At 42.2% G+C, this 22,813-nt stretch overlaps 1 protein-coding gene across 1 annotated transcript in view; it reads left to right on the top strand.

Moving 5' to 3' along the window:
- LOC146045580 (uncharacterized) overlaps nucleotides 1-6,889 on the top strand; it is a 47,526-nt gene extending 40,637 nt beyond the window's left edge. The window contains exon 4 of the mRNA XM_083164544.1: nucleotides 6,100-6,889. Within this exon, the coding sequence (XP_083020670.1) occupies nucleotides 6,100-6,107 (8 nt within the window). The 3' untranslated portion in view covers nucleotides 6,108-6,889. The remainder of the gene's footprint in view (nucleotides 1-6,099) is intronic.
- Nucleotides 6,890-22,813: the final 15,924 nt, after the last annotated feature.

Raw genomic sequence — 22,813 nt, forward strand, 5'->3', positions numbered from 1 at the left:
CCACATAATACTGGTCCACAATAAGAAATCTGAATGGAACAATATGTATAGTAGGGTCTATAATACAGACTCTGCACTTGAATACATTATTATGCCAATATACAGTATATGTGTGTGTGTGTTTGTATAAATAGAATGAAATCCAGTCTAATCACCAGAGACCTACACTCAAGCACTTTTAACAAATAGTTTTTAAAATACAAAACGGATGACAGCGGAAGGTCATCAGGGGTTGAAGATCAACAGGGTCCTTAGGTCGACTGGCGGAAGGTCGAAATTTATTTCTTTCTGGGTTTTTATAGTCTTCTAGATCTAGACGTCTAGTTCTGGCCACTGTCTACGTGTACGGCAGCCCCTCACAATGCTTCAGACACGGTGCCTCGTTACGCTCTACCATCATGACCTAGTGGATGGTAGAGCATGAACTACCACCTGTTCTGGAACCACAATGGGGTAAAAATGAAAATAAAACCAGTGTCGACCTTCTGCATTGTCGACTTTTCACCGGTCGACCTAAGGACCCTGTCGACCTTCCCTCCCTGTCGAACTACTGCCTGTCGACCTAAGGATTGTCAAACTTTATTGTGCCGACCTAACAACTGCATCCAACTGAAACCTACAGAAATTTAAAGGGCGCTTGTCATTGAGTCCATCATTAATATGGCCAAGCCTGCTTTGTTTTGTAGTACTGGTACCTGGTGACAGCTGCTACAGAAGCAACTTCCTCTAGGGCACCGTACAGTCATAACAAAAAAAAAACACCTAATGTTTTGTACTGTAGGTCCTCCTTTTGCCACCTTTTTTCAACCTCTGAAGGTGTCCTGTGGTATCTGGAACAAAGACATTATCAGCAGATCCTTTAAGTCCTGTATGTTGCTGTCCGATTGTTACAATGGTGCATTATCCTGCTGAAAGATGCCATGGCCATAAGATGCCGATGTGTGCTTGGCCAGGTAGACTGTTGCAGAAGTACTGTCCTTTGCCTGTGCCCTCTTTTTACCTGTTTATAAGTGGTTTTGGCCACGCCTCCACCAATTATGTCATGTCTCCCAAAATAACCTGGGCCTGGCCTGGTCAAAGTAACATTTGCATGAATGCCAGGACCAAATGTTTCCCAGCAGAACATTTCCCAGGGTGTCCAACTGCTTCTGCCAGCATGCCTTCTTCTCATAGTGCTATCCGTTCTCCAGGTAAATCATCAGACCAGGCTACCTTCTTTCAATGCTCCATGGACTAGTTATGTCACTCAGATTCACATTGTAGCGATTTCAATGGTGGAAAGGGGTCAGCATGGGAATTAAGACTAGTCTGCAGCTACACATACAACAGCAAGCTGTGATGCATTGTGTGCTTTGACACCTTTAATTGTAGCCATGCACATCAGTAAGCCTTGGGCACCCATGACCCCATCCTACCTTGAATCACATTCGTTTGGTACTAACAGCATACCGGGCACACCTGACCCAGTTGTTTAGCACAAAGTTGATCCTTACGCTTATCCATTTTCCCGGCTTCCAACACATACATTTCAAGAATAGAGTGTTCACTTGTTGCCTAATATATCCCATTCCTTGACTCTGATAATGTTGGTCATGTTGGTCATGGATACGAAATAGCTCAAGACAAGTGTCTGGTCATTCTGTTAGTTTTGAGCAATACTAGGGGTCCATGCCCCAGCGACAAACCTCTATAGAACCTTCTTAGCCACAGCCTGAATGTATGAGATATTGTATTTTCCATGACTCCGATCCCGCTCTCTGCAGTGATGATAACACTAGAACTGCCAAGCTGACAGTGGTGCTCAATGCTTCAAATGAATGATGTGAATAAATGATGACTTGAGCCCAGCCAGTGAGACATTTATATAGTGATGACAGTTTAACAGCATTGTGCATTATTAGCAATAAGGTTTGTATACTGCCCGCACTTCTAGAAGTTGCTTCCAGCTTATATCACATTACAGTTTTATTTTAGAAGTTTATTGTAAAGGTATCGTATCAGCTTGGTTTGCTACAAGATATTTCAATATGTTAGAATACATTTTAGTCATGGTATTTGGTATATCCTAATATCTGTGCATCTTGAATATTATCCCATGTACCTGTATGTGTATCTTGTACGTTGGTTTGTCATACCTAACATGTGGATGTGAGATGTGAATAATGTGGACATGTTATATCATAAACTTGAGATTTCAATAGATTATTGTGTATAAAGATGAACAAAGAGAGCTCATTTAAGATAGGAGGGTCTATTTATTAAAATGTGTGGGCCCATTATCCTTTGCTTGACAGATGATTTGTTGAGGAGAGCCAAGAAACTGCTACAAATGTGGCTTCATGGCTGCTGTGTTTGGTTTAGTACCAGGCACAGAAGATGTCTCTGTTGTCTCCTGCATTATAGTGTTCCTAAATAGCAATACATATTAATATTGCTGTAATCCCATGAAAAATTAGGCATACCCATAGGGCATGCATCGATGAAAAGGGATCTTCTGGGGGTTTGGACAGCTCTTCCCCTTGAGGCACCCATAAACTTATGCGACTTCTCGGAGGGAGAAGTTGCATAAGAATTGCCTTGAACCGTCCGGCGCAGATCGTATGCAATATATCACATGCCATCCCACTCCGCGCTGCTGGGAGGCTGCCCTTGTTGGAAGACGTCTCTGACTCCAATCCGATATGCACATGACCATGTATCGGATCGGTTCAGATGTCAACACATCTGATTTGTCTGCTTTTTATACAACTTTTTAGCCTGATCTGTGGGAATTGGGTGAAAAGTGGCCAAATCGGACAAGTGTATGGCCATATTTAGTCTTGGCAAATATGCGGGGTTTTTTTGGTAGAATATGATGGCCGTCAGGCTGGAAGGGTTTCATATTGTATATAGGACCTTATTCTCTTTTTATTATATTTGTCTGTTTGCTGGACTCTTAACGGTTGGTTTTTTTTTTCTTCACTTTTTTTAATTGAATGTGTTTATTTGTCAGTCACTTTATTACAATTAGCGTGGATCTCTGTGAGTATATATGCTTTCAAATGTGTACACCTAGCAGTTTGTTTGTGAACATCAATCACTTCCACCTGCTGTCACTTACAGCATACCTACTGATACAGCCTTACCTAAAAGGCGCATAGCTGGGGAAAGAATGTAATATTACTGATAGATTCCCTTTAGCTAATGGTCAAAACTCAGCAAAATGAAAGCGCATCTTATTCCAGATGATAATTATCAGAGCTTTGAAAATGTCACCCTAAATATAGTATAGTGAGGTTTCAGGAAAATGGATGGTTTGCAGGTTTCATTCCATGCAGTGATTCAGCTGTGCCTGCTTTGATTTCCCTACTGTTTTACATAGTGTTAGAGCACAGAGATCTGTCCCCCTGTGAGATTCTCATGTAGTCACTTCCCATTCAATCTCCAGATCTATTAATTGTGAATGTCTTCCCCTCGAGATGTCACCTGTCTCTGAGTCAGTTGTTACATGGTCTCCTGGTGCCATCTTCTCATATACATACATAGAAACACAATAGCTGCTAGTATTATTACTAGCACTTATTTGGGGAATAATAGCTACATACTAAAATTGCATGGTGAGAAGGTTTCAGGAATATTATTTTTTATTTTTCCCACTTATACACCTTGGCCCAAATGCAATAGGTGTGAGGTATTTTGGGAGAGTTCACCATGCTGGGGGCTCGGTGGCTCACTGCGCTTGCCACGGGTTCTATTCTCACTCGTGGTCCCCCATGTGGGAAAATAGCTCCTGTCAGTTGTGATCCCGACTGTCGGGCATTTAAACAGTCAGGATTGTGATGTTGGTATACTGTCGGTTGGGATTCAGACGAGCCTTCATGTGGCACCCATGTTTTTGCTCTGTGTCCTCAGGCATCATTGCTGCAGTCACACCCCACAGCCCCTCTCCACATGCTAGATTCAGTAATACTCTGCTAGCATTGGGCATATTTTGTTTGCAGAAAATGCTTCTTAGTCGCTATGCAATGCATGTAAGACGCACTAAGGGGCTGTGCTGAGTAATTACTGTATGTTACCTTTCTACATCTGTGTGCAACTCAGTCTCTGAATCAGTGTATGAAGCACTAAGATGCAGCAGCCACAGCTGTTTTATGATAAAAGGACTGTTGTGCTCTGTATACAGGGCCTAATTCAGACCTGATTGCCGGGTCGGCAACCATCGATTGATGTGGGTAATGCCCCATAGGCTGTGAATGGATGTTTATGAGAAACATCCATTCGCAGCCGTGTAGGCGAATTCGCCCTGCGATTGTCGGACGGGCTAAAAAAGACATGCAGCGCTGTGTACTTTGCAGTGCTGCGTGTGAACCAGAATAAGGTCCTAAGTACGCTGTAACATGTGTCTGCCTATGCAGCCCAACACACAAACAGTTCAATAGAGGCAGATAGACACTGAGACATTTGTAAACATACAAAGTGACAGGGGTACCAGTGGGGACACAGAAATTAAGAGATGCACACAGTACAAAAGGGCGGTACATACAGAGGGAAACACAATACATTGGTTAGACAAACATGAAGGGGAAAAGAGGAGTTTGGGGATTTTGGCAGTCAAGGGTACAGGGCTGCCACTAGGAATTTTGGGTCCCGGGACTGATTTCCAGTCCTGCCCCCCACACCCCCTCCCCATTTTCCCCCCCTCGTCCCCGCTCCCCTTCCTTCACTTACCGCCTGTCTCCTGCTGCAGGTCCCGAAGCACAGGCTTCTTCAATGCAGGACGCATGCGGCCAATTAAAATGCAGCACCGGCTGGTAAGCCAATCAGAACGCGTGTACCGGCAGCCGCTCTGATTGGCTCAAAAGCAGGTGCAGCAGTTTAATTGGCCACCGGCGTACTGCATTGAAGAAGCAGGCAGCACAGTGGAGGCAGTCGGGGGGGGGATGAGAACTCAGCTGCACTGGTTGATTTGTTTTCAAATTCTAATACATTTTTTTCTGTGATATTATTCCATATGTATCTATGGAGACTGCTGCCTCCAGTAACCCAACAATCAGTTGGAAGGCAAAATGTATGAAAAACAGATGGTTATTTCCCTGAGATGCACTAGTAATTCAAATAAATTTTCTTATTGGTACTGTATGCCTTAAAAAAAGTATTTAATGTGTGGCTGTCAAATTGCTTTGGAGCTACACATTCCAGCATGTCCTGTCAGTTTTGCTTTTAGGGTATGCTAAAACTGTGGCAGGGCATGTTGAACATTCTGCATTAAAATATCATGTTCCTAACTTTATTAATCGTGATTTAATAAACAAAGTAAAAATATAGAAATTTCTGTAAATACTGTGAATGCTAAATAGCTATCAAAAAAAGTTGTCTTTGTATTATAAGAAGCTGGCTTCCTTTGGTATTAAAGTCAATTTTTATTTGAGTTAAAAAAACACAATCAAATCCAATTATCAAAATATATATTTTTATATTTTTGGTTTGGATGTTGTGGATGGTTCTTCCAATTAATAATTATCTCTGGTAATGGTCACTAGGTCATTTCAGTATTATTTCAATGTGCCAGCTGCAAATATTGTAATATACAATATACCTCCCATTGTTCTACTAGAATGTGGATCAATAGATAGGTATAGACAATCTAAATAGGTCGACCGCATGTGGGCAAAATGAAAAAAGTTGACAGGCAAAAGGTTGACTGCGTCTAATGGGGACATCTACAAAAGGTCGGCACAAAAAAAAGTCAATACCTGCACAAGTGTTTGGGGTGTAATTTTTTATGTTTCAGCATATGTGACCACAGTTGCAGTACCATACCTCTTGCCAGTCTCGCATTGCTCGCCACACTTCAGGCAAGGTACTGTAGCTTCCCCCTCTATTTCTGCACTAGTCACAGGTTACTATTCCCAATCATAGTCAACCTGGATGGTAAATAAAGCGTGTGTTGACCATTTTTACTTGTTGACCTTTGACAGTCAAACATTTACCTGTCGATCCTTTAGATCTTGTCAACCATAGGCTTGTCTGGCATCATCATCTGAAGCAAGTCATCTAAAGCAAGCAATGAGTTAGAACTGGAATGAAGTTTTCAAACCATCTCTCATCTCCTCTGTACAGGTACATGAATGCCATTTTCCAAAACCTGATGCTTTTCATTTAAAAGAACAGTCTGCAATGGAAATGTGTTTTGCTACTGGGAGCCTACAACATCCCCCACCTTTAATCAGATAAGTTGAGCAATGTGTGCAAACACCAACCCCTCCCCCTGTACCAGCTGACCTAACTTTCCTTTAAAATGGGAAATTTGGAGAAGCCTGGTCAAGGCTTGTCTGGCATCATCATCTGAAGCAAGTCATCTAAAGCAAGCAATGAGTTAGATCTGGAGTTTGGACTGGATTTGGACATAAACCGAAACACTGCCACATTTTATTTTGCTTTTCCCAAATTACTATCTGTCTCCGCCTCTGAGCTGAGGAAAGCTATGTATTACTCTTTGTTTTACTGTTTCTTTACCATGATCTTCATCATATACCTCTACCCCCACTGTATGCAAAGCCTGTATGCTGTTCCTTCACTGATTGCTCACCCTGCCAGCAACAAGCTGGCAGGGTGTGTCAGCTTTGGAAGAAAAGTGGTTCATAAATACAAATATTATTATTACTGCTGCCTTTGAGCAGCATGATCAAGATGGCGCCGCTGATGGCTGCCTAGGAGCTGTGCAGCTCAGTCAAATATATTCCCTGTGTGATAACTGTACTGTCTGCTTGTATTGTTACCTACCTGGATGTTTCAGCGACCAGTGGCGCCGCTGATGGCTGCCTAGGCACTGTTCAGCTTGGTGGGTATGTGTTCCCTGTGTGATAACTGTACTGTCTCTGCTTAATGTTACCTACCTGGCTGTAGCAGTGACCAGTGGCGACGCTGATGGCTGCCTAGGCGCTGTGCAACTTGGTGGGCATGTTTTTCCCACATGTAATGTCTTAATGAAATGTATGTAATGCCTTCTCCCCCCCCCCCCCCCCCCCCCCCCCCCCCCCCCCCCCTTCATCCCTGCTTGATGCTGCACTGTAAATCCACAAAAAATTACTGGTGTGCGCAAGCATACATGGCCAATAAAGTTGATTCTATTCTATTCTATTCTATATGGGTTTGACCTATTAATGATTTAGATCAGAGGTCCTCAAACTATTTTGTTCTGGGACTCCATCAGACAACGAAAATAATGACAGGACCCCAGCAAGTGACTGCGGAAGGTCATCACATCACATGTGTAGTCAGCAGACAGCACATATATGGCAGCATTGTGGAGGCACAAAATGATGGGAGGAGTCTAAAATAACAGACAATTCAACACATTTTGCAGACTGATTGATATTAGAAAAGTCATCAGCCTGATGGTCAGCAACATGGAGTCATGACCCCATGCTGAGAAGGTCAGGACCCACTTCCGGGTCAGGACCCACAGTTTGAGAAAGTGTCAAGTCCATAGATGGACAGATGGGAAAAAGGTTCCATTTGTCCTATAATAGCAATTATTGGAATGTCTTCACAAAAATCCCTTTTATGGATTGGACTTCTTGGCAATGGATGTGTTAATATATTTTGTTTGCAATGAGTTAACAGCTGCAGCCATGTTACCCAGGCAAAATAATAACGATAACAAAAGCAAATAAGTTAGCAGGCCTTGTTTTGCAAACGGACTTAATTTCCCTCGGTATGCATAATTATTTATGAGCAGTGTAGATTAAATGTGGTATTTCTGTTTGCTCTCTAGTGTTATAGGACACTCTAATTCTAGGGAGAACAAATCCCTGATGTTTGTTATTTCGCCAGCATGATAAATGTTGGTTAAATCTTTGACTGTGATTAAATATACTGGAGTGTGCAGTGATGCTGAGGACCCTTGTGTGCAGATAATAATGCATCTGATGTGTGTTATCTCTATTCAGCTATAAACCAATGTTTCTCATTCTGTAAGCAGTGTTATAAGTAGTGCATATTCATAGTGCATAGCATCTAGTAGTTGTGACAATACTCTAAGCACTCATCCATCTGTTGCAATGACAATGATTTTTACCACCAGTGAAAGCAAGTCAAGTGGGAAACAATACCTACAGAATCAAAATAAAATTATCTGTTTTTCAAAGCTCTATCTTCACTGGCTTCCCTTTCCTTTCAGAATTCAATAAAAGCTTCTCACACTCCCTCACAAATCCCTCTTCTCCCACTTACAACTCTGACCTCATCTCTCTTTATACTCCTGCCTGTTCTCTTCACTCCACTAATGCATGCTGCCTCTCCTGCCTACTGATTACTTCATCCATCTTCTACCTCCATGACTTTTCACATACTGCTCCCTACCTCTGGAATTCTCTACCTCTCTCCCTCAGACTCTCCACCTCTCTACAAAGCTTTAAACAGGCTCTCAAGACCTGCTCCACCACCAAACTCAGCAAACTGTCGTCCTAACCCTCTGTTCCACTCTCACTGTTTACCCCACCTGTGTCACCCCTGCCAGTCTGCTCCTCCCCTTTAGAATGTTCGCTCTCTTGAGCAGGGCCCGCTCATTGCTTTTCCTTTTCTTACCTAATCCATCTTCGACAGCCAATGGTCCTGCGGTTTTCTCTTACCCTGATATAGTGTTCATTCTAGCACCCACTATCCTTGAAAACCCATGCAGTTCCTCATCCCTGCCTGGGGTGTCGCTGTCTGCTGTAGTGCTTCTAGCACAGTGTGGTCTGTATATCAGCACTGATATGCAAACCAGACCTGTGCTAGAAACACCACAGCAGACAGCGACACCCCAGGCAGGGAACAGGAACTGCATGGGTTTTTAAAGATAGCGGGTGCTAGAATGAACACTACTGATACTTATTTCAGAGTCTGCTGATGTTTATGTTATTGTTTTCCAACTGATAGCCACTTATTCCTGTTTTGATTAACTTGTTTATGTACTCTGTAATTTGGCACGGTGAGTCCCTTGTGGCACCATATAACTAAAGGATAATAAAAATAATAATAATAAATGATTATTATTATTATTTATGTATCTATCTATCCATACCTCCCAACATTTCAGTTATGGGAATCAGCCCTGCATGCGCACCTGAAAAAAAGGGGTGTATCCTCAGCGGAAGCGGTAGGGCCTCATGGGGATGCCCGTTTCCTGTCACTATGTGGGCCCCAAAGCCATCTGTCTCTCTGAATAGGTGCTGTGCATATATGTGCACAACATGTATTTATCGCTGCTCAGGGGGTACAGGGGGTAGGACACTGAACAGCAAGACAGTCACAAAAAATCCTGACTGTTGCACAAAAATCAGAACCCCCTGCCCCTTCCTGTGCTTCCTCCTTTCAACATCTAACAATAAAGATTACTTACAAATATATGGGGTAGGTAGTCATAATATATGGGGTAGGTAGTCATTATTAATGCTTGGAAGCAGAAAGAAAATGTAGATTCATTTTATTGTTTATATATTTGTGTGGCTCATGTTACCACAGAATGGACATAGGATCTGAGGGGAATTATATATTTATTCTGGCCTGTTCGCCTAATTATTTTTACAGTATACTTGTTATGCCATACACTTATAAGACGGTATACTTATGATTGACACACAGCAAAAGCTGAATGCTTACCAAACTGTACTTAAAATCAGTTTTGACATGTGACTCATGGTAGAAACAAACGTGACTCACGTTACATTTCTGCCTCAGTCAAACGACTCTGATACAAATTACTTAAACCTGTAGTATCCACATTAATTAATTAGTGTAGGCCTGATTATATTCCTGATCACCTGTGAAGATGATGACCATTTCCAGTTGCTGCCAGCTTGCTCCATCATGCTCACTAAGGGAGTATACCATCTTTGCCGATATTTCCAACAGGTAGAAATATTGGCACTCACCTATTCAATGCTGACATTTCGAGCTCCCAGACCTGGACACTATATACAGTAAGCGATGCCGGACCAAAGCCAGGAAGATAATGAAGGACCTCAGCCATCCCAACAATGGACTATTCTCTCTGTTGCGGTGAAGGCAAACACAGAGCGCATGAGAAGAAGCTTCTTCCCGCAGGCCATTAGATCCCTCAACCAGAACTCCTAGTACCGGGACTTTCTTTCTTTCCTTCTGGACCCACCCGACACATTCTCTCTACACTCTTCCTCAGCCAATGTAATGTAGGACAGTTGTATAAAAAAGCATTTCACTACATATTGTACTATGTATGATTTTTGTATGTGACAAATTTTGATTTGATTTGAAGGCTGTCAGTTTCAAAGTCGAATCTATTTTGTCGGAAATGTCTGTGGATTTTTTAAACTGCTGCCGTTTTCCATCAATCCGTGGCCATTTTCAACGATCTGCGGACTTTCTGACTCTCGATAGTCAGAACATTGAATTCCGGCTGTCAAATTAGTGTTGGAAGCCAGCAAAAATGTCCCGGTATTCCGACTGCCTCCATGTTCTGACAGTCAGAATCCTGGGTTGAATACCCTCCTAAGTATTCACAGGCTCTGATGTCCTTGTTCTCCACTCAATCAATTTTGACATAGAACCAGTCACCAGCATTAACTACATCATCTGAAGTCACCGTGACGGTTACATTAAGTTCATCAGTAGCATTTAGCAGCATAAATATACTAAAATGTTAGTGGTTATGTAAAAAATAACATTGTGTGTCCTATATTTCATGGAGTGACCCATAATAATAAAGTGCTTCACCCTAGGATAGAAGCAAGTATTAAAAGTATTCAAATAGCTGAATTGATCTCATAATGACGTCATAGAAAATAATTTATTGAGTCACATGTCACAGGGCATACTAATACATGAATATTAAAATAATGTTACTAGGTTAAAATGCACCAAGGCAACTGGAGGTGATAAAAGCTATTACTTGTCATCCTTTGTCAGGCTGTAATGTCTCCATTCTTGCATTCATCAGGTCTATAAATGAGCCCCATGAATCTGGTAGGAAAGAGTGTTGAGAAACATGTCATCCTAACAACGGATGACAACCCAGTCTTTGGTACCATTCATCCTATGTGAATTACCTAAGGCAGAACAATCAATTCTATGTTTGTTCTAAACTACATTGTGTTGTGGCAGCAGCGAGTTGGAAATGTGGTGTACTGATATTTGGAATATATATGGAAATTCTCTGACTGGCATACAAAGTGGCTGAATGGCATTAACCCTCTCAGACCCAGATGTATCACCTTGTTTGGTGGAGGGATACCATACACGCTTGTCAGTTACAAGGATCTAACTATCCCCTGGCCCAATGATGCATTGCGCAGGTGACATCCTGGCGTCTTCGGCGCACCCACTACGCATTGCATGACTGGGACCGGGAGTGCCTTTGGACGCCTTGGATAACGGGAGACCAGGTGAGTATGAAAAATGGTGTTGGGTAAAAAAAAACTTAAAAAACCCCCCTGAATATTTCAGTTTTTGGATATATAGGGGCAGATGTATTAAGCTTTAACAAGAGATAAATCCAAGGGTGATAAGGAGAGTTAAATGTCCAGCCAATCACCTGCTAACTGCCATGTTACAGGCTGTGTTTGCAAAAAGTCAGTAAGGAGCTGATTGGCTGGACGTTTATCTATCCTTATCACCCTTGGATTTATCTCTTGTTAAGGCTTAATACATCTGCCCCATAGTTATATACGGATAACGTATACTCAACCTGTGATGCTTATGTATCACACACACCTATGTATGCTTTTAGGATGTTTCATTGTTATGTGTGCTATTATGATGTTGTCAAAATTGCATACCCAGTTTGGAAAAAATGTGTGACTTTTAAAGTGAAATTCACCAACAATTTATACCTCAATTGAAGTCACAAATGTGACATTGACTTTTTTTCAAATTTTGTATATATTGTGTTTTACATTATTCTGAGTTTTATTATTATTATTGATTTCTACATTTATTACAATTCTAGTTAATAAATATTATTTATCATTATGAACCGTCCTGTGTATATTAATCAGCCAGCGCAGTTAATTGTGCAGTTGTGCAATGAAATACTACTAATAGCACATCACTAAATTAGAGGACAACTCTCGGAAACCACACTTGAATATCTGACAATAGAATCATACTTGCATACTTTTGAAAACTAGTTTCAGGGAGATTATAGTTGGTAGTAGAATTTTGCACAGCCTGTCATGCTCACCCCAAAGGGCATGTCTAGTTACATATATGGAGAGATTGTGAAAAGAGATTGTGAATGTGACACCTAGAAGCGTGGGTGTGTGCTGATACATCTGAGAGGAATATTTTTTAATTATTTATATCCAAATGTAGATGAGCCCCAAAGCAGTTAGTAAGAGATACTATACTTGGTAAAGTGCTGGGAATGGTGCTGATAATTCAATGTAATTATATCTCTTGCTCATTCCTTTTTTCCCAAAAAATGTAACAGTGTAATGTGGGCTAGGTGAAATGAGGGAGATTGCTAGACTAATGAGGGAGAGAGGGAGATTGCTGCTATGTCAGGGAGTCTCCTGCAGAATGCGGAAGGGGAGGTAACTATGGTGTAACAGTGTAATGTGGGCTAGGTGACATGGGGGAGATTGCTAGAATATTGAGAGAGAGGGAGATTGCTGCTATTTCAGGGAGTCTCTTGCAGGATGCAGGAGGGTAGCCAGCTATGATAGAATGTAGCCAGGCCACAAGGCAGTAAGGATGCAGTATGGAAGCCAGCGTGATAAAATACCTTTGTGGGAACATTTTATTTTCATTGTTTTTAATTGCTTGAATTTGTAATTCCCCTTCATACAGAATTGGCGTAACCGTTATAGGATGTATTTTCTTAAATCTGTTCCAATGTTGCTTTATAGTTTTTTGCTTCTCTGCCTAACTAAATATCAATTCCTAAATACATATTATGATAACGATGCTGTGTATTGCGCAGTAGATATGGCGCTTTGCGTAATGGTAATGTTAAGATGAATATGGCACTTTGTCTCATGCTGAGTGTCTATGCGCTGGTAATGAAGGTTTAATGGTCCTGAGTATCTGTTTACACACACACACTGTAAAATATGCTGCGTGTCTGTCTCCCTGCATTTAGAAGCTCTGGCACTCATTGTTGCTGTCTGCATACAGTACACTGGTATATGACCCAGTCATTGGAAGAGCTTGCATCTGCCACTTTAAATACATATTCCAGCTTTGCAAAGTGACTCAAACGGGTGAAGGTTAATTAATTCAGACCAAGCGTATGTTTGTGCAAAATAAAACACCACTTCCATCTCCTGCAATTAGCAGCCTTTCCTTTCTGTTCTCCATCACCGTCTTCGGCTTAAACTTTCCGCACTCTGACATGTTTGCTGCTTCCCTGAAGAATAGTCAAGTGATTTCACAGTGCAGCCACACAGAATCCTGATATTATACGGCACATAAGGAATTATGCTCTCATAATAAACCATAAATGTAAGCTACATTTAAAGTACAAATCTACTGCAGAACCCTTCTTGTGCTACGTTGTTATAATTATTATCATTTATAAGGAGACAAAAATTGTGGGCAGTACTAAACATTGCTCTAATACCACACAGCAGACAATGGGATATAAGGTGACAAAATGACATACATCATGATCAGTATGAATAGGCAGAATTAAAAAAATTAATGGGATTTTAACCAAGTCACAAGGCAGACAGAGTAATTCTGTATTAGATGTGTGGAACGGGCATGAATGTAACACTTCTGCAGAATAAGATAAAAGGATACAGCTTAATCCAAATTAATACAGAAACAAATGAGTAGCAGGTACAGTATGATAGAGACATGTTAAAACATGTAATAAGGTAGAGGGCACTGACTGCGAGAGCTTGTATTATAACAGGAAGGGGTTGACGCAAAAAAATGACAGCGTGTTATTTCCTGTAATATTTACTTTGATAAACTGCTACTGTTAAGGTCCATACACACTGGGCGGTTTTGCCCAGCGTGTATGGGCAGTGATGATCGTTTTCATCACTGGGGGAAAGCCGCTCAGTGCATACACACTGAGCCGCTTCCCCGGCATTGACAGCGGGGGGAGGACGGCTTTTTGCTATGCAGAGCCGTCCTCAAAGCCGCTTATCTGCTGGAAATATCAGCAGATGAACGGCTTTCCCGGAGATGATGTGTGAGCGCGCAGCAGCGCTCACCACTATGGATGGCCATCGACCATCGATAAATTAAATTCATCGATGGTTTATGGACGTTGTCGAATACTTTTGCCATCGATGTGGAAGAACCAGATGGTTTCTATACATCGATGGCAAAGGATAGCCAATGTTTTTTTTTCAAGGTGCCAAAACACTGAGCATAGCTCCGCCCCCGACACCCGGAAGTCCCCCCCCCCCCCCCCCCCCCAACGTTCTGATTGGCCCACAGGCCATTCAGTCATATATAATGGATGACCATTGATAGCTAAAACTATCAATGGCTACCCATCAAATAGTTTACTACTATCGATGGTTCATTGCAGAATCACCATCGATTGCAACCATCGATGGCATCCCTACTCACTGCTCTTCTCTGGGGCATACACACTGGGCGGCTTTGAGCTGAAAGAGTTTTATGAAAGGCCTTTACAGTTATGGTCTATGTGGGACATACGTTCTATTATATCCCATATGGGACATATAGATTTACAATGAGTTAAACTGCTTAATAAGGTTTAGCCATGACATTTATTACATGCTGAGATTTACAGAAACTGTCTCTACTCAAGAGAAAAGAGCACCCTTCATTCTGTACTATGAGGAGGTAAATAGTTGTGTCTCTCATGGATTGTTTAGGAAACGTAAGCAATGTCTGAAGAGATAAACAAGTCTCTTCCCACCAGAAAGTAACTGTACAAGGACATGAGAAACGATCCAGAGAGGTGTAACTAGGGGAGGTGACATTCTAATTCGTTATAGGAAAGACTGTCCCTTATGATACAACATGGAGTCCACATACTTACGTAAAACCAATTCTTTAACTCCTCCCCTAAGGGAAGATTAATGTGTACAGACAGCCCACAGGGCTGGCCAGATGTGCTGCAATTATGCCTTTTCGGTGTATAAGAATGTGAACTAGCTGTAATAAAATTAGAATACAAACAGCTGTGTCTGGTCACTCTGGTGTCAGTCTTGTGTTCTCCTAGTCGACTAGGAAAGGCCAACAGAGGTGACTGGATATATCAAAGGGAGTTGCTAATTATAATCTATGGGAAAATATAGGGATGCCAGTCGCACAGGACTAATATATGCTAATTAGGACCCCCAAATAATTCATAAAGTGGAATAATAATTATGTCATTATAATCTATCCCTACTTAAATGCTATGGATACTGTTGTTTATGTGTACTGTAAAGCCCCGTATACATGGAGCGACGGGAGCTGGAGATGCTGAGCAAGGAGCTTCAGCAGGATCGCGCGGTGCACCAGTGTTGTGTGCTAAGCGGTCTGCGCTCAGCGGCAAAATCCCACAATCTTTTGCAAGCACTGTCTTTCCCTGCGGGTGATGGCGACTTGCAGGACCGGGCATTGGCATTGCTGGGGGGCATACACATGGAGCGATCCATGCTCCATTCCAAAGCGATCTATTCAGAATGCTTAGAAATGGGTCTGAAATCGCCCTGTGTGTATGCCCCTTAAAGCCCGGTATTGTTTGCCATTAAAAACATCCTTAATTTCACAGGAAGTGTTTTAACTGTCACTAAGAAATAATGCTGTCACCAGGCAGAGGATTAAGGATTAATTTTTAGTCTTTCATTAAGACTCATGGGTCTCAGTGCTCAATTACACTAAAAACTCTGCACTCAAGAGGTCTTTTGTATCCACAGATTCAATGTACTGGATCTTAATGAAGCACAGGTTGAGGTTCTCGTATAAAATAATGACAAAATGTTCAGAATTACTGATTTTTTTCCCCCGAGTATATGACTGAACTATCAGAAAGCAAATGTGTCACACTCTCAGTATACACCAAATTAAAAAAAAAAAAAATATTGTATAAAATAAAATTATCTTCAGGATGTCTGTATAAGGTGTTTATGAAATATAAATTAATTTTGTGCATGCAGACAATCTTAATTACACAAAATTAATATAAATATTATATTAAATGACCTTCTGGCTGTGTGTTTAAAGTGTATATAAAACATAACCGCATTCTTTGTTTTAGAATTTGGGTCCCATCACGAAGATATCTCATTATGTTTAATACATGTCGCAAAACACAGAAAAATCAGATTTTCAAAATACCTCCAGTCACAAACATTTTGGATATGAGAGACTGAACCTGTACTACAACTCAGTGAACTTAAATCCCAGAGCAGACTCTATTAAAGCCATCATACCTCATATTAGTCACTTGTGATCAGATACATTTGCATACCTCCCAACTTCTGTCCGTATGAAATAGGGACACTCGCGCCCGAAAAGGGGGCGGGCGTATGCAAATGAGGGCGCGGTTTATGCTAATTAGCCGCAACCTCATTTTCATACGAGAATAGACGCTGTGCGCATGCGCACAGCGTCTATTCTACTAGATTGGGGGTCTCCCAACTGCCACCCCCCGCAGCGGGACAATGCCTGCCGCGGGTGGGACAGCGGGACAGGACCCGAAAATCGGGACTGTCCCTCTAAAATCGTGACAGTTGGGAGGTATGCATTTGCTGAAGTATGACTATCCTTAAAACTTAAAATTCCTGGAGGACTGTGGTTGGGCTTGCCTGCTTTACACATTTATTTATTTATTACCAGAATTTTATATAGCACATACATATCCTGCAGCACGTTACAGATAATATTTGAACACTCACATCAGCTATATTCCCTAAAAGCTATATTACCTACCACATGTACACGCACACACAGACATTCTAGGGTTCATTTTGTTAGGAGACAATTAACCTACCAGTATATTTTTGGATTGTGTGAGGAAACCGGAGTGCCCAGGGGAAACCCACACAAGTACGGGAAGAATATACAAACTCCATCCATGACCTCAGTGCTGTGAGGCAGTAATGCTAACCATTATACCGTCCATACATTTGGCTCAGCTGGCCCAGAAGTAATTTGGAAACATTTCTGATACATCACTGCCGCACCTCTACCTGTTTGTGGAAGTCAAGGTATAAATACAGATGATTCTTTGCATTTTGCCTTCTTGATTTTGATTCTTTCAATTGCAGGAGTCTACTGTATTGGTCTACTGTATTCTGAAATGTGTTATATGTGGCACCCATAGCGGCACAGAGGGTCCCGCTTAAGGAGTCTGCATACAATCTCCTATGTGTCTGCCCACACATTTGCGAATGGGGCCGCAAGGTCCTACCACAGTATGCTTCGGTTGGACTGGACGGCGGGATGACAGCAGTTCAGTGCAAACACATACATTTCAATGTATGTATCCCACACTGGGTTTTCCCTGAAATCCAGTCGGCAGTGCCTGGATCCGGTTCTCCAAGATCTGGCAACATCACTGTGTGTGAATCTACACAGCCTCCTTGAGGCCCAGCAGGTACAGCTGAATGGACCCACTTGGCCACTATGTGTAGCCCCAGACTAACCTTTCAGGCTTTGCTATGGACAGGTGAACTTGATTGTTCTAATTTATATTTATACTTTCTGAAACCTCACTTAGCTTATCATAATGAATCTGCATTAGCGAGGTGTAATTGCTGAATAAATATGTAGAGGGGTAAATGCGTAGATGTGTTTATTTATTAACAGTTTCTTATAGCGCACACATATTCCGCAGCGCTTTACAGAGAATATTTGATCAGTCCCTGCCCCAGTGGAGCTTACAATCTATATTCCCTACCACATGTACACACACACACACAGACAGACATTCTAGGGTTAATTTTGTTGGGAGCCAATTAACCTACCAGTAGATTTTTGGATTGTGGGAGGAAACCAGAGTACCCGGAGTAAACCCACGCAAGTACGGGGGGAATATACAAACTCCTCACAGTTAGGGCCATGGTGGGAGTGGAACCCATGACCTCAGCGCTGTGAGGCAGTAATGCTAACCATTACACCATCCATACTGCCCATTTTGCCACCACACTCAGTACTTTGATTATGGTTGTAAATTGAATATAACAGAAACAAATGTACTATCTTTCTCCTTATACGATTCAATACCCTCCTCCCAGAATGTATTTATATGCATTATATCCTCCAGTGGGCATCCTATGAAACAGATTGGCGTTTTTGGCTGAGGTTCAGTCTTTTCATTTCTTACAAACAAAGAGTTTACTCTTCCTTACCGTATATTGTTTTAGGTTTCTACGTCTCTAAGCAACTCCGTCACCTCTTTGCTATGGAGGCGCTATCTGCTTTTAGTATTATTAATACTTTCTTCCAATCCTAAACTCAAATTATTTTGCTTTTAGCTTCAAACATGGTGCAAAAAAAGGGCATGTATTTACACATGACCTGGCAGTGTCTCTAGGCAGCCACACTCAGTGCATTTCAGTCCTCGTTCTTTTCATTTCAGCTCTTTTCTCCTTACAATATTTCCCATTGAGGTGAGCCTGCTAGCTGCTAGCTCCTCGCATGTGCACTTATATTCCGACAGACCCTTTCCATCTTACTGTACCTTCTGAGCCAGGAAAGCAATTGTCTGCGCATGAACCTAATGAACCTTAATGGTCTTAGCTGGTTAATAACTTTCTGAAATTTTATAAACCGGTCTTGTTGTTCCCAGAAATCAATAAGACCTGAGGCGGATGGTAGGGACTGTGTTTCATACTAATGCTTCAATGGACTAATCTGATGCTTGTCAAAGAATTTCTAGTCACTCTGAACTGTGTGCAATGTGAGTGGGTAGAAATGTTCTGATCCTTTGTTTATTATTACAGATTAAACCATAACTACAAAAAAAGAAAAGAATATCCCACCACATTTGGGTCTGCACATTTAATTAGTCAAATTAGCTTCATAATTAATGTTCCTTGGATAAGTAGAACGGGCTTCAATGTTTACTGTTTGTAAGAATGCATTGTGATAGTTTCTATATAATGAATAATTGAACTGTCTCTCATAACTTTTAACATTCCTTCTCCCAAAAAGAGAAAAAAAAAGCGCCTAGCCAAACCACAATCAATTGCTACTAATCAATAATCATAAGATTACAAGAATGGTGAATCATCATCAAAATTGCAGGTTAACTCCCAATTCTGATTTGTTGTTTACCTTTATTTAATTATTGTTCATTAAGTAAATGTTTTATTTTGCTGGTGTATAGAGAAAAATTGCATCCTATAGTATCCATCTGTGAGAATCAGTATAGAGATATTATTGAAACTACTGTATGTTACACACTCAAGACCACACGTAAGGGCCCCTATTCTGGTTCACTCGCAAAGGCAAATTCCTTCCCAAATGGACAAAGCCATTGGGGGGGGGGGCTGATGTAACATGTGCAGAGAGATTTAGATTTGGGTGAGTTATTTTGTTTCTGTGCAGGGAAAATACTGACTGCATGATTTTACACTGCAATATAGATCTCACTTTGAAGTAAACCCCACCCAAATCTAATTCTCTCTGCACATGTTACATGTGCCTAACCCGCAGTGCGCATGGTTTTGTTCATTTGAAAAGAAATTTGCCTTTGCGTGTGAATCAGAATAAGGGCCAAGGTCTCTTCTCCCCTAAATAACAATCTCAAAGATCACTTTACGGCAGACCTTTTGTGAAAGATGGAGAAGGATGCTTGCTTCTATAAAGAACACCGGTCCATGTGTGAATTATCAGCATGTTCACTTGTATGTGTTGTAAAGAGTAGTGGATCATAGGGTCGATACTATTTGTGTTTCCTCTGATGCTGGTTTCCGGCATGTGTCATGTGTGGTTAATATTATGCAAATTCCCCTCTGCCCTGATCTGTTTATTTGGTCTTGACTTGGAAAAAACACATGATAAAGGTATTTGCAAATATGTTCTAGGCTTTTCCAACATTTCCAAGGTTATAGCTGCGAGGGCATGGTTTGCTTACAAATACCCAGATTGGGGAATTCGAGAACCTTTAATAATAAGGTCTGCAACCATTACAGTTACCTGTATACCAGTGGCAATTCTTTCTCTATATATATCATAAACCGTGGGATAGATTGTATCCACATCGTCAAAATCGCCTACAATGTTTCCCTGTGCATTTCCCTGTGTATACACAGCGGGCGATAGCAATGTTCAGCCCCGCACCATAGCTATAGCCAAATAGACACTATAGGCAAGAATATATTATCTAGACCTACCTTGTCTATTCTGCTGTTTTCACAGGCTTCTACTGGGAATGGCCGCCGGCTTATCTCCGGCAGCAACTGGGCAATTTTGAGTAAGCAAAATCGCTTTGTTAAAATCACCCATCCTGCAGCCCATGTGTGCAGCCCTTTACATGTGATAGAGAATCTAGATTGTCCGCTTTTCTGGTGCAGTGAATATACTGTATGTAACGATCAGATCAGGTGATCGATCAAATTAACGTATGCCTCCTGTTATGATTATCTGTGCAATCAATGTATGTCTGGTATGTTTGGTAAATTCATGCCGCCTGTGATTATTATGTGGGAGATCAGAACATGTCATGTATTATGTGTGTGGACTATTGGTGACCCAGGGAGTGTAGCCATCTGTGGACTCCTCTGGAGTTAGGATGTAAGATAAGATCTGAGACCCCTCATAAACCAGATTGGGGGGGAGAGCAATAGGGTCCAGCCAACAGGCCAAAAGGTGCTCTGGCCCTCCACACTAAATTACCTCTTATCACTTGAGGAATGTAGAAAATCTACTTCAAAGCAGGGACAAATTCTTTATGGGAAAGATCCTATATCTGGGGACCTTCACTAGGCTCAGCAAGGGAATGGTTAAAAATCCCAAGGGTGGGAGGGATGAGGGAGTCTTCAAGGTATAACTAAGACCCTTCTCCCTATAGTCAGTGTCACTACCTGGGGGTCTAGCAAACAGGCTGTAAGCGACGAGAGATTTCTTGTGGAGAACCCCCCCACGTCAGGATTGGTACTTAAGTGTAAGCTACGGTTCTGTCATTTTTCCCTTTTTATTTTATTTCTGAAATTGCATTTAAAACTTGTGTGTACTTTTAAAATCATTGTAAAATCTTGTAACTATTTTCTAAAGCTCTAGTATTTCTAGGAATAAATAATACATATTCTCAGTTCTGGTTCTGTGTTCTTAAGACTCATTAGCCTCAGAAGAGAACGCTCCAGCGTGTTACCATTTATATATTGTATTGTGCGGTCAGGTGCGAGCCAAGCCGCCCCTTGCGCAGTTTCAAGCGCTAAAATCAGGTTTTGGCTGGTGGCAGTGTACCTCAAGGAAAGGACCCGAGTGTCCTAAGTGAACCCCAGTCACGGCCGGAGCTGCTCAGATTGACGTATCAGAGCAGGCGACCGGTGGGTCCGTGACATTTGGCGGCAAGCGGTGGGGTGGAGAATTCATTTTTCTCTTTAAGAACTTAAGTGAGTGTGGGTAGAATTTTGTGAGAAATACCCACATCACCAGAATCAGAACTCAGAGCTTTACTATAGTTTTAAAAGTCACACAGTGGATGCAATTTCTGTTCCCTCCCTTCTCTTGTTTTTCTTTCCTATCATTTTATTTGACAAGTGTGAGACTCCGGATGGCTGATTACCAGCAGATGAGGAGAGATGACCTGGCGGTCGTGTGTGTGCAGAGGAATATCCCTTGGTCTGGCCAGAGTAGAAAACGTATGATTCAGGCACTAGTGGATGCCGATCGGACTCTAGCTGCTGGAGGAAACCAGTCCATGGACAATCCTACCCCAGGGGCTCAGTCAGCACTGGACAGTACAAACGATGCCGCGCCAGGGTTAAACCCTTCTGCTGGACCCAGCAAGTCTACTCTGCAGAGCGACCTTCTAGCTGCTAGCAGGCAAATGAAGAATGTGAACCCCGTATTCGCTTTGCAGCTGGTGCAGTTCTGCCAAGCCATTGTCGACAGAGAGGCTGCGGAGCGCAAAGCCACTGTGGACAGAGAGGCTGCGGAGCGCAAAGCCAGACGAGAGGCTGAGGTTGCTGAGTGCAAAGCCGTACGTGAGGCTGCAGAGCGTCAGGCCGAGCGTGAGTACCAGTTGGAACTGGTGAGGCTCGGAGGCCTGATCGCTGTTGGTGAACCAGTGGAGAATGAACAGGGCATCATGATGGCGAACCTTTACGTGAGACTTTATCTGCCGTGGCTACTGAGTTAGCAGGAGATGGGCTTCGTACTGAACTTTTACTGTCTGCGGAAGTAAATAATGTGTTGGATCATGATGTGGACTCTGTTATCAATCATGGGGAACCTAACAAGGGACAGAGGTCCCAAATCACAGCTGACGCGAATTTCACCGGACCGTGTCATGCACAGTTCCCTGTCTTGGAAGCAGACAGAGGAAGCCAAGTGAGTGTCAGCTTGGTTGTGAGTAAAGAGCTGGCCCTGGACACTACCACCGATGCTCAGAGAGCTGACATCTCTGCTAGCACCAGGGAGACTGTAGGATGTGTGGCAGTCAGGGAGACTGCAGAGTACAAATCCCCTACAGCACCAGAAGAGCTCAGTGAGTATTCTGACCCATATGGTGATGATTATCCGTTTAGGCTTATGAGCCCAGAGGAACTCACTACAGAATGTCAGCTGCAAGGTATCTCCTGCCCCAACAATTCCCGCTGGGAGATGATCAAGCGGCTCACCCATGCACGAAATGATGAGCGCAATGTTTTCGGCATGTATCGCGGCGAGTTTCTAACCTGGGGTCCCGATGCGACTCCTTGGTTGCTGCTGAGAGACCTGACGG

The sequence above is a fragment of the Crinia signifera genome, chromosome 11 (genome assembly GCF_055691185.1).
Source record: "Crinia signifera chromosome 11, ASM5569118v1, whole genome shotgun sequence".
Lineage (NCBI taxonomy): Eukaryota > Metazoa > Chordata > Amphibia > Anura > Myobatrachidae > Crinia > Crinia signifera.